This window comes from Antedon mediterranea, chromosome 2 (assembly GCF_964355755.1).
Source record: "Antedon mediterranea chromosome 2, ecAntMedi1.1, whole genome shotgun sequence".
Classification (NCBI taxonomy): Eukaryota; Metazoa; Echinodermata; class Crinoidea; order Comatulida; family Antedonidae; genus Antedon; species Antedon mediterranea.
The window spans coordinates 27,079,635-27,097,133 of NC_092671.1; the positions used below are offsets into that span (position 1 = coordinate 27,079,635).

At 33.6% G+C, this 17,499-nt stretch overlaps 2 protein-coding genes across 2 annotated transcripts in view; both read left to right on the forward strand.

Annotated features, from left to right (window-relative positions):
• LOC140040820 (uncharacterized) overlaps nt 1-17,499 on the forward strand; it is a 159,407-nt gene that overhangs the window by 31,935 nt on the left and 109,973 nt on the right. The window lies entirely within an intron of this gene.
• On the forward strand, nt 3,081-5,640 carry LOC140040823 (somatostatin receptor type 5-like). The gene has a single exon (XM_072087047.1). The coding sequence runs from the start codon at nt 3,297-3,299 to the stop codon at nt 4,161-4,163; it is 867 nt and encodes a 288-aa protein (XP_071943148.1). The 5' UTR covers nt 3,081-3,296; the 3' UTR covers nt 4,164-5,640.

Sequence of the window (17,499 nt, forward strand, 5' to 3'; positions counted from 1 at the left end):
GTTGTAATTATATATTGTCTATATTATTATAATCAAAAGTGTTTAATTAGAAATGTAAATGTCCCAATTCATTCAAATAAAATTATTAGAAATTTATAAAGTAAATCGAGTATAATAAAGTATACAATATTATGTTAACTTTTTTGAATGAGACAATTTTTTTATTACATTTAATAATCACAATTTCATAAATCAAATTTTGTTCACATGTCTGATGACAGATTGAAGTAGTAGTAGCTCTCTAAAACTGCGTTCATGAATTGAGTATTTCATCTAGCCCAATCGATTTTTAAAAACTTGACAGATTGATAGTACACTATAGGGTTCTCACCAGGAGGGCCGGTCAGTGGGGTTTCAGTACCCGTTTAATAGTCAGTTTCAGAAAGAGTTCCGATTGTAAAATAACAAGATCTTCTAAATATACTGCAGAAGTGAACGTTCCGTCATGGTTTGCACACAGATTACAGACAGAAAGCAACGTTCCGTCATGGTTTGAACACAGATTACACACAGAAAGCAGAAGTGAACGTTCCGTCATGGTTTGAACACAGATTACACACAGAAAGCAACGTTCCGTCATGGTTTGAACACAGATTACACACAGAAAGCAGAAGTGAACGTTCCGTCATGGTTTGAACACAGATTACAGACAGAAAGCAGAAGTGAATGTTCCGTCATGGTTTGAACACAGATTACAGACAGAAAGCAGAAGTGAATGTTCCGTCATGGTTTGAACACAGATTACAGACAGACAGCAGAAGTGAATGTTCCGTCATGGTTTGAACACAGATTACAGACAGAAAGCAGAAGTGAATGTTCCGTCATGGTTTCAACACAGATTATAGACAGAAAGCAGAAGTGAATGTTCCGTCATGGTTTGAACACAGATTACAGACAGACAGCAGAAGTGAACGTTCCGTCATGGTTTGAACACAGATTACAGACAGAAAGCAGAAGTGAATGTTCCGTCATGGTTTGAACACAGATTATAGACACAAAGCAGAAGTGAATGTTCCGTCATGGTTTGAACACAGATTACAGACAGAAAGCAGAAGTGAATGTTCCGTCATGGTTTGAACACAGATTATAGACACAAAGCAGAAGTGAATGTTCCGTCATGGTTTGAACACAGATTACAGACAGAAAGCAGAAGTGAATGTTCCGTCATGGTTTGAACACAGATTATAGACACAAAGCAGAAGTGAATGTTCCGTCATGGTTTGAACACAGATTACAGACAGACAGCAGAAGTGAACGTTCCGTCATGGTTTGAACACAGATTACAGACAGAAAGCAGAAGTGAATGTTCCGTCATGGTTTGAACACAGATTATAGACACAAAGCAGAAGTGAATGTTCCGTCATGGTTTGAACACAGATTACAGACAGACAGCAGAAGTGAACGTTCCGTCATGGTTTGAACACAGATTACAGACAGAAAGCAGTTTGTATTACTACAAAGTTCCTTAGATTTGTTGGTCACATGATGATGAATCAAAATAGTGCAAGATGGATGGAACTGACCGGTGCAGGGGCACAGCCAGTGAGGGGGTCACGGGTGTCCTGAGCCCCCTGATTTTGTTGGGAAAAAAATTAATCGTCAAATCGCAATTTTATCAACTTAAAAATTGAAACAAACAACGTATTGATGCAAAGTGCAATATTGCGTAACATAAGTCGGAACCAACAACGTAAAAGTGCTGCAAACATTGCTACGGGCAGTTTTTTTTCAAGCAACAACAAAAGGCAACTGGGAATGAATGAGGAGGATGAACCAGGTCAAAGTCTATGGCAACTAACGTTGACGAGAAAACCAAGCAGGTTTGATTTCACGTATGTAGATGCAGGAGAAAACACAACTTGGTTCCTGCTAGAGAGCAACGCAAAGACGTAGACACAATGCAAGTGAATTGACAATGACAAGTGACAATTCAATAAATCAATCGCTTGTGAATGGCAAAATTGCTTACGTTGTACTTACGTCCTTGTGTAGGGAACCATGCTTACGACGAGAAGTCAAATGGGGTGGTTAAGGGAGGTACGTTTATACCATCCGACGAGAAGTCAAATGGGGTAGTTAAGGGAGGTACGTTTATACCCTCCCACTTACATCATTTATTATTACATACGATTATAAAAATCATATCATTTAAATTTAATGGTGTATCATATTGATAGACTTGTCGCTAACATTTTTACCAATAAATTTGATCTTGATTGCTTCCAATTAAACCACCAATTTTTTTCCCTAATACAGACAATATAAATACCTGGTAGCTTACTTTTTGTTACAATTTTAGATCTTAATTCTCTTCATTTACATCCACATTGTTCAACAACCCCATGTGTTTGTAGAAGTTATGGTATATGAATCCAACTACTGTATTGTTTCCAATTGTTAATTATTTAGGGTCTTTTTGATTTGCACGTTCATTATGTCGACAGATACCCTATGATGTCTACTGGCATGTCGGCCTATTATTTAACATATCTCTTGTACAGCAGTAGTTACACAACATAAATGGCTTGCGTTTATAAAAATGTATCTAAATGAATTACTATATTAAGTCCATAGGCCTACTGACATTTGGGAGTTGGTAGCTTGATAGTGAACTTGTAGTACACAATGTGGCAATATCAACCATTTTAGATATTGAACTCCAATGTTAGAAAATAACATTGTGTTAGTTTTTTAACCTTCCCTAGAAACACAATCTTCTATAAACATGCATAAAATTGCATAAAATCTACAGTATACCATGAAGAATGTCCCAGTCATGCTGAAAAGTAACCATCATCAAATACAATATTTATTATGGTTGTGAAAATATGTACTACAGTATACCTAACTATCAAAACCCTATGTCTGTTTGACAAAACTAGTCTGTTGGTAAATTAAAATGATTCGGAAGAGATTCATTATTAAAGTGGGGTAAATTAAATTGTTATCCAAGTTTAATTGTTGATTTCTGATCTGAACTCTGTATGCATAATTAATTTTAATTTTTTTTTAAATTTTTATGTAGAAAAACATGTGGGATAAATTCCAGAAAATGTTGATTATTGCATCATAATCTCTTTTTCGGATTATGTTTTTATTAAACAAAATGTATGTAGTATGTCATTTTGATTGGTTCAGAAATGGAAGTTTCTCATTGGTTAAGAGATTATATTGCCTGCTTTATAAATGCAAGGAAAACTGAACAGAATCAGAACAAGTTATTACTTTGATTGTAGAGGACAGTCTGAGAAGTTTATTGAATTATATACTCTGTTTTAGTGTGTCAATGTATTCAAATGGCTGATTATAATATTAGTGATGATTGTTCTATTTCGGTTGATGCTCACTTACGTTTTAAATATGCAGCATCTATTGTTGCAATTGCTTTCAATCTACTAATCATTGTAATGATTTTAAAATTTAAAAACTTGCAAAATATACCAAATATTTTCATTTTCAACCTGGCTGTACTGGACTGTATAAATGGTTTATTTTATTTTGGTAGCAACGTTTGGAGAACATTTTATTGTTTTAGCCCTTCATACACTTTTTGTGTGTTTTTTCACGGATGGGAATTTTGGAAGAGTTTAAACATTGCTTATGTTTTGGCTGTTTTAAGTGTTGATAGATATATCGCCATCGTGCATTGCATTTCGTCGAAGGCTTATCGTACAAAAAAAGCTGCAAAATATGTTTGTTTTATAACTTTAATAGTTTCAGGATTGGTTTCCATACCAATATGGGTACATACACACATTCTGGAGTGGGAAGGCATTAATTATTGTCAAATAAGACAATTCAACGAATACTTTAAGTATTACATGTTTTCTCTGAACTTTGCAATACCGTCAATTGCTATCATTCTCTTTTCTGTGTTGACTGTCTATTCCTTGGCTTCAAAACAAAGGATTGAACAAAACATTACAACAACAAGGCGGAGATCATTAAAGCGTGCGCTCATCGTTGCTATTTTGATTGTCATGGTCTATGTTACACTGTTTGCGCCATTTTACATTTCTGTAACTTTTACAGATCTTCAGTCAGATACTCACGCAGTGGTTGTTGGTTTGTTGTTTTCTAATAGTATATTACTTCCACTTTTGTACACATTTATTGGACAAAATTTTAGACAGAGTTTCTTACAAATGCTTGGATGGAAGTAAGGAAGAACACATGCTATTAGACCACTTAGAAATTGTTGCAAAAAAAAGTTGCACTTTTTTACACATTCATTGGACACAATTTTAGACACATTAAATATTATGCATTAAATACTATTTTTGCATAGCAATTAAAAGACATATAATTCTAAATAGAAACTTGATTTACAAAGTTTACATACCAGTACAAATGTGTAGTTCATAACACGTTACAAAAAGAAATTTTGACACGACCGGATGCATGGAGACTGCCCACATCATTGTTGTATATGGACTTTCCAGGAACTTTTAAAATACATACCATTTAGATCTCAGAAGATGACAGATTAGTGTTGGTTTATCCAGGTACTGCCTGTAGCGGCACTCATACACCATCAGCACCACTAAACTTTAATGTAAAGCTATGTATTGATCAATGATATTTGACAAATGATAATCGCAAACCTTATAAATTGGAAAAGAACAATAATCAAAAGAACAGCTAATGTAATAGGATTGATATCTGACATATGATCAAAGACTGCATCACATTCAATGTACATTACTACATCTTATAAAACTCATTTTATGCCAAACATCACTTTTTTTTATAAACAACTTTCTATAATAAGTTGTTATGAAATTATAACTTTCTAAACAATTACATTTTAACAATTAGATTTTAGTAAATAGTACATAATCTTTTGCTTAATTGTAAAAAATCCTATAAAAGATCAAAAGGAAAAAGAAACTTGAATCGGTTAAACCCTGTTTCCACAGGTAGTTTGTCTATTACTTTTTGGCTGTGAAAACACGCCATACAAAGAGATGGCATGATGTATATTATTTTGCCATGAGGTCAAATAGTAGTGTGGACGAAAGATGGAAAATAATGTTACAGCACACAGGGACTTTCAGTAGTTCTAATAATATAGATATTCTCTCATTTTCTTTGTACATAAACTAAACATCAGTTAATACTACATTTTTTTTCTCCAGTTGATTAAAAAATGTTTTTATCATGTTTTATTGAATTGAATTGTTTCTATTGCCTGGAAAGTGGTTATAGATTATGACATTATGTTTAATGTACTGCCAGTATGTAATTACACACTCATCATTAAAAGTAAACAGTACACCAAATATTGCATCCACTCCAGAAATGTTATGTAGTGTCAAGTTAATGTGCAGCTACAGTAAAATTAATCATTATACTACCTGTATAATAAAAATCATCACATGACTATGAATTCTGAAGAGATTATTTATTAACAGCGTCCTGCATTGACTGTTATGATAAGATCTACTTAGGCCTAGGTGGTTTAAATAATAACAGAAGAATTTCCATCAATATAAGCCTACATTAAAAATAATATTATCAAGTAGGCCGTATAATATAACAGGCTACTACCATGAGTATTGACCAATCACAAACGGTCTTTCATCACATCGATGAAGGGCGAATAACACATGAGGGCGCTATGTATGCATACATGTAGGTTAAATAGTTGATTAATTTCTTCAAGCAAGTTAGGTGGCGCAGCAGGTAAACGTTGTCTCGGGATGATGTGGACTAATCTTCGCAATGACAGGGACACGATAATCACACAAAAATTACTCGGTCAATATGATCGTACTCAAGGAAATATACGATTTACAATCCTTTCATCATAGTCATGTGATGCAATTTCAACCAATCACGTTCACGTATTACATAGGCTATGTAATATAACAGATTATGACTGAAGTTGGACAGTTAGTATCAAGTTTACACTAGATTTGAACTCGTCACTATGGTCGAGTTAGGTTATCCGCCGCGAAAATGCCATGTGCCTGTCGTTGATGATATGATGTCACAACATCCGATGCGCAAAATTTGTACATAAATTCGTATCTACAATTCAACAGCTTTTAGAAAATGTTTTAATCATGAGTATCACTTTTCATTCTGAGGAGCTATAACATATTGAAATTTACTGTAATGATGAAAAAAGTGATCCACAGCATCAAAATATGGGGGAAAATGGTATACGGATATTAGTAGAGATACAGGTACAAATCCCAAAAATGGGACCGAAAATGTGTTGCTAACAAAATAATAAACAATATACACAAATGATACAAAAAGACTTAAAAACACTTTTCATAGCACCCTAGGCTCACGCTAGCTATAAATATTGTTTCAACAAAGTTTAAACAAGGTTTATTAAATAAATGTAGGCCTAGCTTTTTTAGGCACAAAAACAATCAAGATCGAAATAAACTATTTCTTTGTTATATGCTACATTATGCGAGTTATAATATTATTCCAGATGAAAAATATTGATTTTTATATGGTTTTATCCATACGTAATTACACTGGCATTAAAGATATAACTTTAAAAATGTAGACCGTTATGAGCCATATTTCGCCGATTTCTTATCGCGGGGAAATTCCCCACCAGAGACATAAATCGATCGAGAAGTAGGCCTAGGCTTTTAAATTATTTAACAAGTTTGTAGTCGGATTTCAGTATTGTACAGTAAAACCAAAAAACACCACCTCACTACCTTGTGCGATGTACGATCTTTTGTTCTTGCTGTAGATTGGTAGTCCATTAATTATGAGGGTGTTTCAAAATGTGATAACTATTAAAATCGTGTCTCAACCACTGTGTAATCAAAGCGTTTAGTTAAAACTTGGATTCCCTCCCCCCCCCCAAATTGATAATCGATTGAAATATTACCACACCTTGTAATATCATGATCAGTTAAAAAAAATATTGTTATTAATTTAATCTTGCATTAATTAGATTTTGAATAGAGATAAGTATTTCCTGTATTAAACAACAAATTTGAATATTCTTTTTTTTTTAAGAATTAAATCGTAAACCAATATTGAATAATTATTTTAAAATATTCTAAGCAGTCTTTAAAAAAATTATTTTTTTTTGTCGTTTCTCATCAGTATTCTTTTTTTATTTTTTCTAATACTGGATTGTAGTTTGGCTGTATATTTAAACTTTTTTTGCCTTAACTTTTAAATAGATTTGCATGAGCACTGGTAAACATCCTTGTTAAAAGCAATCCAGTTTTTCCATTTTGAAATAAAGTTATTAAGAGCCATTGTCTGTAAAAATCAAACGCCCGTATTCTTAAACCGGACTTTAGTCGTAGTTCGAGCTAAAACTAAAAAAATGACGTCATTTTAATTCATAAACCGAACTTCAACTAAATCGCCGACTAATTCAGGCCAACCTCGACTAAATCGAGACGGATTTTGATCGATTTTTTTAGTCCTGGAGGGGGCAGACTAAATGTGACCCGATCTCGCAAAACCCTCTCTTTGTCGGCAATTCAAAATTCACGTAATCAGTCAGAATAAGTCCAAATCGACTACCCTGGCAGATTACATGTTTTTGCATTTTCGAAATGTTTCACTATTTAAGAATACGTCTACCTGATTTAAACTCCCGAAATTTAATTAAAATTATGAAAAAAGAGAGTTTTAAAAACATGTATTTTCCTCAAGCCTAACAAATTATTCACGATCTACGCTAAAATTTTGCGTAAATTCAGTTGAAAGTTGACGAGTTTGACGACATTTTGATCGCCAGTTCACTGCACAATGTTGAAAGGTCACACATCAAAATAAAGCTCATCCATTTGACATTCCAAATATGGAAGTTTTAGGGCGGAGTTTAAAGAAGGAACCAATGAAAACTTTGATTTACTATGACATAATTTCAGAAAATTCGGTTCTTCGAAGTTTCTGGAACAGCGAACTGCGTGTGTTGCTATGGCGCATCATCGCAATAACAAACGTTATTTGTCAACGCGCTAGATGTTATACGCTCTACGCGCGGAAATAAAAAGTTGTTTACATTTTTGTGAGGTTATTTTCATTTTACACACAGCATGTCGTAAATTGGAATAAAAACGATTTTGATATTCAAAGTAAAGTGTTCGGCGTGTTCTGCAATAGCTGTAGCCTGTATTTGTTTATACCATAGTAAAATAGACAATTCACGTCATAAATTCAATTGTATTTTCTATATTTTTTTGGGCTAGGCCTTAATTTTATTATGGTTTTGTAGGCCTACTACTAGACTAGTACTACTATTACTGGGCCTAGCTTATTGTCAATAAATAGTTTTCTTTATACATTTTATATCCAATCGGCTCTTAATTATTTATTTAATTTATTGTCCAGTCCTTTCATCTTAAATGTTTTTTAAACTCATTGGATTCAAGTCCAAACATTACAGCGAATCTTCCATGTTATAAAAAAAAAAAATGTATTAAATCGTCAATACAATGTTAGTATCTAGCAAGCTGTGACTCTGCAAGGCGCCAAACTTGTCTAGGCTAGTTTACTACTAACGCCAGCCCCAATGTCGATGCACCGCTGCCATACACGGCCTGATAAACACCCATCAGTAGGTCTTAATACAGTACAGGCGATGACGGCGAAAATCTTAAAAGGCCTAGCTAGGCCTAGCCTAGGCCTGCTTAGTTTTTCGCTGTTGATATCGTAAACATCTCCGAAACCAGTTAAAATAAGCTTGACGTTATAATGCTGCTTTTCAATAGTGCAAAATAGTTAATTCGAGTGACTAAATAGGTTAAAACGGCGTCTGAAATCAGTCAAATTGACTATGATGTGCACGCTGCTATTATATCGCACACACTTCCTGGTATGACGTCATTGTGCCTTAGACCAAAATACCGCGTTGTTACGGAGCGAGTTTTCAGCGCGTATCAAAAAGAATTTCATTGCAAACTTCAAACGCGATTTTCTCGTAAACTAATTGAATGATTTGTAAGTTTTTAAAATGTAATAACTTTTTAAATATTTACTCAATTTTTATGAAATAAACACCACTACAAAGCTTATGATTCAAATAATCCAAATATATAAAAAAATACAAAATGAATATTTCCGACAAAAGTAGGGTTTTGCCAGATCGGGTCACAAATGGTCGACTAAATGGTTTTTAAACGATGTTTATAAAAAAACGTAACAGTCATTGAGTTGTTATATTGGCCAGATATTGAAGAATGAAATATCTATATTTATATTAGCTTAATTAAATATACATTGGTATAAATTATAATAATGAAAATCATCTTTATTTACAACTGTATACAAATTACATTATTTTCTTCGCGCAAGTCCGACTTGAGCTACGTCACGCCATAGCGACAATGCGAGATGCGGCAATTCACCACGCGATGGAATGTTTAGGGGGCCTAGCGCTTTCTTGTCACGCTATGAAGTGCGTGGTTCGTGGCGATTATACTTTGTTGGGGGCCTAGAAAATATAAAAGTTACCGTACCGCCATAGTTCCTAAATATATTTTTAAGATTTTATTTGTTGTTAATCAAATATACTTCACTGTTAAATTAATACTGATATTGTTCTAATAATTAACGATTAAAATTATTTTTCATGTATATAGTCCTGATGCGTAAAAAGTGTTGTAAGAAATGGAAAGTGATATCAATGCGCAAAATTTCGTCTGCTCCTCAAATACTCTCTTGTCATTGGCCAATGTATAGCCTTTGTTACCCAGACGTGTGCAACTCGACTAAAAGCTCGACTTCATTAAGTCGAACTGCAAACTTCGACTACTTCGTTTTTGAATCGAATGTGAAGTAATAGCTCGAACTACGACTTTTCCAAGTCGAACTTCGAACTACAACTAAAGTCCGGTTTAAGAATACGGGCGAAAGATTTGGTGGCAGATGTAAAAAAATGGATTTCTCTCAAATTTTTACCATGAAAATAGACATTTCAATAAAAAGCATATCTACAACATTCATTTTAATTTTTAGCCTCCGTTGCCATGACAACGGTCAATTATCCAAATGTTGATGTTTTTGCCATTTTTCACAGATTTTCTATAGTGAAAAAGTACAACCAAAAATACTTACAGTATACAGTTTTTGTTTATTGCAGTGTAAACAACAAGTATTGAGTTCCATTTTATGTAGAAAAAAAAAATTTACAAAATGGAGTTTGGTTGATACCATTATTTTAAAAAGGGGTGTTTAAAAATTTTTTTTTTTTTTATAAAAGTATACCTCATAAACGTACCTATAACTTCCAAAGTGGTGTTTTTATATAAATGAGGTTTTGTAATTTGATAGTCAGTAGGTTTTTCAACAATAATCATGAAAAAAAAACTGGGGTAAATTTTGTACATAGGTTTTGTGTTGCCAGGAAAATACGGAAAATACAAAAAAATACAAACAAAACATTAAGAAATAAAACAAATGAAACAAAATTTAAATATGGCTAATCCAATAATAAAATGTATATGTGGCTTGTCATAATGCTACTAGAGTCATACGAATAGTTAAGATAAAATACGAGAATGTGTTGCCAGGTTTATTTCAATTAATTGCCAGAAAAACAGTATTTTAGTTGATGGAAAATAATGTTAAACTTTGAAATAATTGCGTCGAGGTTTTTATAAATTTTTTCATCTATTTTGTGTAGAGAGATACAGAAAGACGTCCCAAAAAAATCTGACCTTTTAAATAGGTCATTTGAGGTCAAAAGGGTCAGAATGCAAAACAGGTACAGGTCTCCACTTTACTACAACTATTACCGTAATGTTTTATCAAAATTTACAATATAGTTCATAAGAATTCTCAACAATTTTCATTTTTTTCCTATAGTGTTACCTTAGCAACCATTTCTATGTGTAACTAAGGAAAGTAATTTAAAAAAACGAAAACAAATTGGCGTATAAATACAAAGAATTTATTGCATTTGTAATTTTTTACCTATAGTGTATTGTTTCTATACGTAACTAAGTACAATATTTTTAATACGGGGTTTCATGACTACAAAAAATTGATTACATTTTCCCAAATTTACTTATCTACTGAATCCCAGGAAATGTCTGATCTTGTGAAAGGGTCATTTGTTGGGTCAAATTATGTCAAAATGTATTATTTATGTTATCTTAGAATGTGTTTCTATGCGTAACTACGGATAATTGTTTTTTAAAAATACAGTTGAACCTCCCGTAAGTGGCCACCCTCGGAACCTGGAAAAGTGGCCGCTTATGGGCGGTGACCCCTTACAGAAGATTCTGCCGATTAAGGGCCAAAATCACGTATTATGGCTATGCACGATATTCTTAACGCAATGAGCCTCTCAATTTTCCAGCTAATTGTATTATCATTTATAATCAGGTGGTTTAGTATTTTTTAGCATTTTCAGACAAATTTTAAAAGCTTTTATCATAGGAAAAATGGTCGGTCAAAATCTAAATAATATCTCAATATTAGTTACCATAGTAACTGTTGCTATGCACAACTAAGGGAAATTAAATAATTATCAGATAATTATTAATTAATAATTACTACTGAATCCAACCATCACAGTAAAAAAAATATAGAATTTAAAACCAATATTTAGTATAAAGTGCGATATTTTACATGCTGACCTTAAATGAAATTAAATTTCACATAATGGCTTCAATATTTGTTATGTAGCATTAACATACGCCTGAGTATATCATTGACTTTTGATTGGTTCAATTTTGGGAAGGGGAAAGTGGTGGATCCAAGAGTTTGAAATAGTTAAGGGTTGGAGGCGAGGGTCTAAAAACTTGGGGTGGAAGGAGGGAGGTGTAGGATGGAGGAGTTTGAATCTGTCTATTGGTTGGGGCAATGGTAGCGGCAGTGTGGGTGGTGCTTGTCTGCATGAATTTGACACTCTATAGTAGATGATCGACCAAAGTGTTGTACTTTATCTTTTTTTGGTTATTGTCGGGGTGGGGGGAGGGGGGGGGGTATGGGAGTCGGAAGTGGTAGTGGATGGGCATGTGGGATCTGCTTAGGTTAGCAAATAGAAGAAGTAAAAAAATGAACGAGGAGCTTCAAAATAAGAGAGGAGTAATCTGTTGCAGAGATTAAAATTCACAACAAATTTGCAGAGGATATAACCTATAAAATGACATTAAAACTTGGAATTACACAATCTATAATTAAAAATATTGGTTTTTTTTCAACAACTAGAACTATATAAAACATTAAGAATTGTTCTGGCCAATGAGTTTCAAATCAGATAATCAAAGAAAATAAAATGTTTTTACTAATATACCATGTTTTTTTTTTATAAAAATGCCTATGTTTCTTGCAACACTGCTTGTAGATTTTTAAATTACCCCAGTATTTTATTTTAGAAATCACTTATTAAACATTAGAACTACCTATTTGTAATAAATCAGCTAAAAAATAGCGTTATGGTGAAGTAAAGTTTAGCTGTATTTAACAATTTAAAACAACTGAAAAACACCCCTTTTTAAATAAATGGTATCTCCCAAAGTATAAAATCAAAAATATAAAAACAAATTTGAAACAGGTACACAATACATTGTTATTATGCATACACTAATTATTTTTTATAATTAAATTAACAAACAAAAATATCGTTCATCAAAGTAGTACCAATATCCATTTTAAAAAACCTTAAAAAAGGACAAAATTTGTCAAAAACACAAAATTGGCCATTGCCATGGAAATATATGTGTGAAATAAAAACATATTTGATTTCTCTCAACACATATATAACCATGTGCAAAATTTGAAAGAAATCCATTTTTTTGAGTCTGCCACTATTTTTGATATTTCTTTGATTCTTACAGACAATGGCTCTTAATATTTAATATGAAGATGAATTAATCTGTTTTGGAAAATTATGTTTACATAAATGCATAATTTTATTAAGCATTATATCACATGTTTTGTTTAAGGCACCGGGACAAGAATACTCATTTTTTTTCATAATACTAGTTGTTTTTGAAAGAGTGTGCAGAAGAGAAGTTGTAGTACATACAAATAATGTAGGCCACTATGTATTTTCGTGTCATTTTTTTGTTAAAAGCAAAATTCCAGCTGATTTAGTTTCTTTAGGATGTAAAATAATGAAAAAAATATGTTGCCAATTTTTTTAAAAAGCTTAAGGGTGTCAAATCCAAGATGGCCGCCTATACTTAAAATATCCAATAAATGTACCATATTGGACAAAGTAACACCCATATTTCAAAATACGGCTGCATCATAAGTTATTATTAAAGATTGACTTATAAGGTGGTTAACTATTAGAAGGGGGGTTACTATTAGAGTGTGGGTTACTATTAGAAGATTTACGGTATGACAACAACATGGTGATTAACACAAAATGTTGACCATCAGGAGGTCTACAGTATTGACAGTATGCTTCTTCATATTAAAACATCTCATAAACTTCTTCTGTTAAACTCTGCCAAAGTCCTTCAATGAAATATTTCTAATCTTGAATGTAAGATGACCTTCCTTCGTTCTCTACTATTGTGTCCATCAAACTTCCACAGACTGATCTGCGATCCCAACAAGCTTGTTCAGAAAAAAATCTCATTTCACCGCCAAATACTCCTACTTATACAGTAATGTACCGGCTGACTATGTGATACTACAAAGAAGCTCTATAGGAGTCCTCTTTTACTTTGATAAGTTTGTCACCTGTATTCTTCATTAATCGGGATATCATCTCTCTTTAAATGTTGGCTTTCAAACTCATCAACTAGATTTGCCAGCTCTGACGAAATCATTAATTTGTGTTATCCTGATGATTCCACACTTAATGACCTTGATCAATTGATGTAAATCCAGCAAGTACCACACATACATGTCCTCTCATAAATTCCAATATCTGTGTAATTTGTTTCAGGGTATGTTCAGACTTACGGAGTTATGCTTTCGTATCACAGCCAAGGTCATATTTTAATGAACGTAGTCGTAAGAACAAAGTGTTCAGATTCATTGCAACGAAGTTGCGTTACAAACGGATATGATGTCACTCGCTGGCGATTAACCAAACTCTAACGCACGTATAGACCTACCTTCGTTGTTATTAAAAGTAGTAGTGGTTGGGGTAGGAGTTACAGGCCTAGGCCTAGACCGAACACTTGGGCTCGGCATTATCGATGGGTTGTCAGGCATACCAACCAGCCGATCGTTTTGGGGTTTGGGTTTATATTTGGTCTAGGCCTAAAATATCATTTATGGCAGAAAAATGTTCAAATCCCGTACTTGCACCGGCTCCAGACTTATTTACTCGGTCTTTCGCCGCTTTATACGACGACCCCTTCAATTTCGTTTGGATATAATTTAAATCCTTCTTTATTATGAGGATGGCCCATCTGCTAACGTGTCCGCCATCTCGTTGAACACAGACATCTTGTTTCCGGTGCTTTTACGCCAGTTTTTCACTTCCAACCGATCTCTAAACTCAGGGCTTCCCCACAATGAAATAAGGTATTTTACTTTGGTTTCTCGCCAATGCGCACGCTTCGATGACATTTTAAATTAATTAATATAATAATATTAATAATAATAATACTGTATAGTGTAACAACAAACAAAAGGTATGATTTTTTCGCACGTTCACCGATCACAACAAATGGATCAGCTTGGCTATACGATGAGGAGCACATGTCACGATGTGATGTGGCGAATATTGTAATTTGATTGTCTAGATATCTAACCTAGGTCATATTCATCGATGCGTGACTTTCGTATTGTAAGCGACGTCCACTAAACTCATACCTTGAGCTTTCGTAGCGTACGAAATATCAGTGTCGTACGAGGTGGCTTCCACTAATCTTTTCCTGGTTCAGACCTATGGACTTGTACGCCGCGTACAATACGAAAACATAACTCCGTAAGTCTGAACAGGCCCTCAGTAATCTGTTGATTGATACAGCAGAAGTAACCAGCCGTAGTTTAGGTGGTCACAGGCAAAGAAATAATTGATAAAAGCATGTTTTCTTTTCATGTGTTCCATTTAGATTTCGTCGACTCTCTGTATTCAAGTTAATATCTTTAGGATCAGCGTCTTTCAAACAAAATGATACGTCACTTAGAATCTCTTCTCTGTCTGCATTTCTAGAAAAATGTCAGAAGTTGTAGAGAGAAAGCAGAATTAGTGTGCTTCTTTCCTTTAGAGATGTTTTCCATTTAAGATATTTGTGTCACTGGTTGTATTTAGTAATACAAGTTCAGTTTCAACAAAAGCACTGGCCTTAACACTATTTTCACAATGATACATGTCCAAAAGTCATATACTTTACCGGGTCGAAATAAGAATTGCTTCTTGATGTCATCTCTGGCCACCTCCACTCATCTTGGTCATCAAGTCATTATCTTGTCTTTCCCTAGTACATAGTTTTTATACCACAATCATGTCATTAAACCAGTGTTAAAAATTGTTGTGTAAATATTGACTGTCCGGATCGATCATCATTAAATGTAATTATTCTGATTCTCAAGCTTAATTGGAAACTGAGAATATTCGGATTAGTCCCTCCATGGACCGACGACAGCCAACCTTACTGTTAGTTATTCTCAATTTTGATGAATAACACCACTCAATGTAATTCAACGTCAACTGGAAAACAGACAATGACGCCACTGTTTTTTATGTAATATAAATACTGATGACAAACATTTATATTACTAATGAATTACATTAAAAACTTGCACATAAATATTAATAATGCCCTTGAACCATTTACAAAAGTGGTACGCTAAACCACTATTAGGGGACACCTAGGACTTTAGTCATAATTTATGTACAAATGTAGGATAAATTCCAGAAAATGTTGATGATTGCATCATAACTTTTTCCAGTTAATATTAATATTGTCGCACTAATTTTTTATTACACCAAATGAATGTCAAATTGATTTTTAAAAATTTATTTCATATATCACGGTAAACAAACAAAAAGAATGACGCAGCGGTACACACACAAAATGACGACATTCAAAGAGTAGAACAAACAAAATTTCTCGGTGTCTTCATTGATGAGCAGTTAACTTGAAAATACCATCAACGAATTGGTGACTAAAATATCTAAAAGTATAGGAGTAATCAACAGAATTAAATGTTTAGTTACTGTAAATATTCTCCGTACCTTATATAATTCTCTTGTTCTTCCTTATTTTTCATATTGTAATGTGGTCTGGGGTAATACTTTTCAATCAAATCTTACTAAATTAACATTGCTCCAAAAAAGAATCATACGTATAATTTCAAAATCTTCTTTTACAGATACGGGTCCTCTATTTAAGGAACTTAATATAATGACACTTAAAGATTTAAATACTTATCAGCAATATATTTTTGTTCATAACTGTATTAATCATAATTATCCTCATAGATTTTACGATATGTTTAAATTTAATGTTACTTTCTATAACTACGACACTAGGTCATCCTCTTATATTCATCTCCCAAAACACAGGACTACTATATTTCACCAAAGTATTAGATACTCTGGTGTAAAACTTAGGAATGTTTTGCCTCATTTGTTACAAAACATACATAAGGCCAAATAAAAAAATATACTTGTTAAGCGTCACACCCTCATAAATTTTCAGGGGCGGGGGGACGGTTTTTTTTTTTTTTTTACTTTTTATGGAGGTATATTTTTGCGCGGTGGACGTTTTGGCCCACTTTTTTTAGGACGAAACGTCAAACTTTTAAAATGCGAAACAGAACAAAATTGACTATGTTGTATGAAATATTATTGCCTATGACAAAATTGATTTTTGTATTGTTTATATCCAGACGTAATTAAAACATTAAATTTAATTGCCACCAAGCGAAATTGTAGGCCCTAGGCTAACTAATCCGTCCAAGCTGCTACCCCCGCCTCACTCATCGGCCATCCGCCGTCTCTCGCTCGACTCATCTATCCAGGAAATTCCCTATCGCGAAATTATTTGGTCTCAATAATACTAAATAGTGGGCTGATTTATAGTTTGAAAACAGCTTACGGCATTTCTTAAGTGAATTTTTATTTAACGTATTCATTCTTCTTTGATGAATCCTTTGCCAATTGCTGTGTAAATCAGTATTTAAAGTTGTGATGCAAAAAGTGTATGTAATTATTCCACAGGTAAGGAAACCCATCACCCAACAGGACCTCTCGTGGTGTGCCGATCTCGAGCGCGAGATCATCGTAAACAAAATTGGTAGAGTCCATTATGTATGGGGTGTTTCCTATTTACGAACCTATAAAAAAACGCGCTTCGACCACTGTGTAGGCAAAATATTTATTTCGTTAAATCCCTAAATTGATAATCGCGTATTCTGTAATCACGTGACTTATGATGTAATCCTCAGCGACGTACTAAATGTACATGATTTAATGTGTTGGGGAAAAAGCCTGCAGTTTACCACATTACATGATTCACGGTGCTATTCGCGTTTCCTTGACGTAAATCGGCGGCGTGTAAATGAAACAATTGTTTTCACCAAATTGCCGTTGTCGACATAGAGCGATCGGCGGCTAGCGTTGACTAAGCTAAAAAG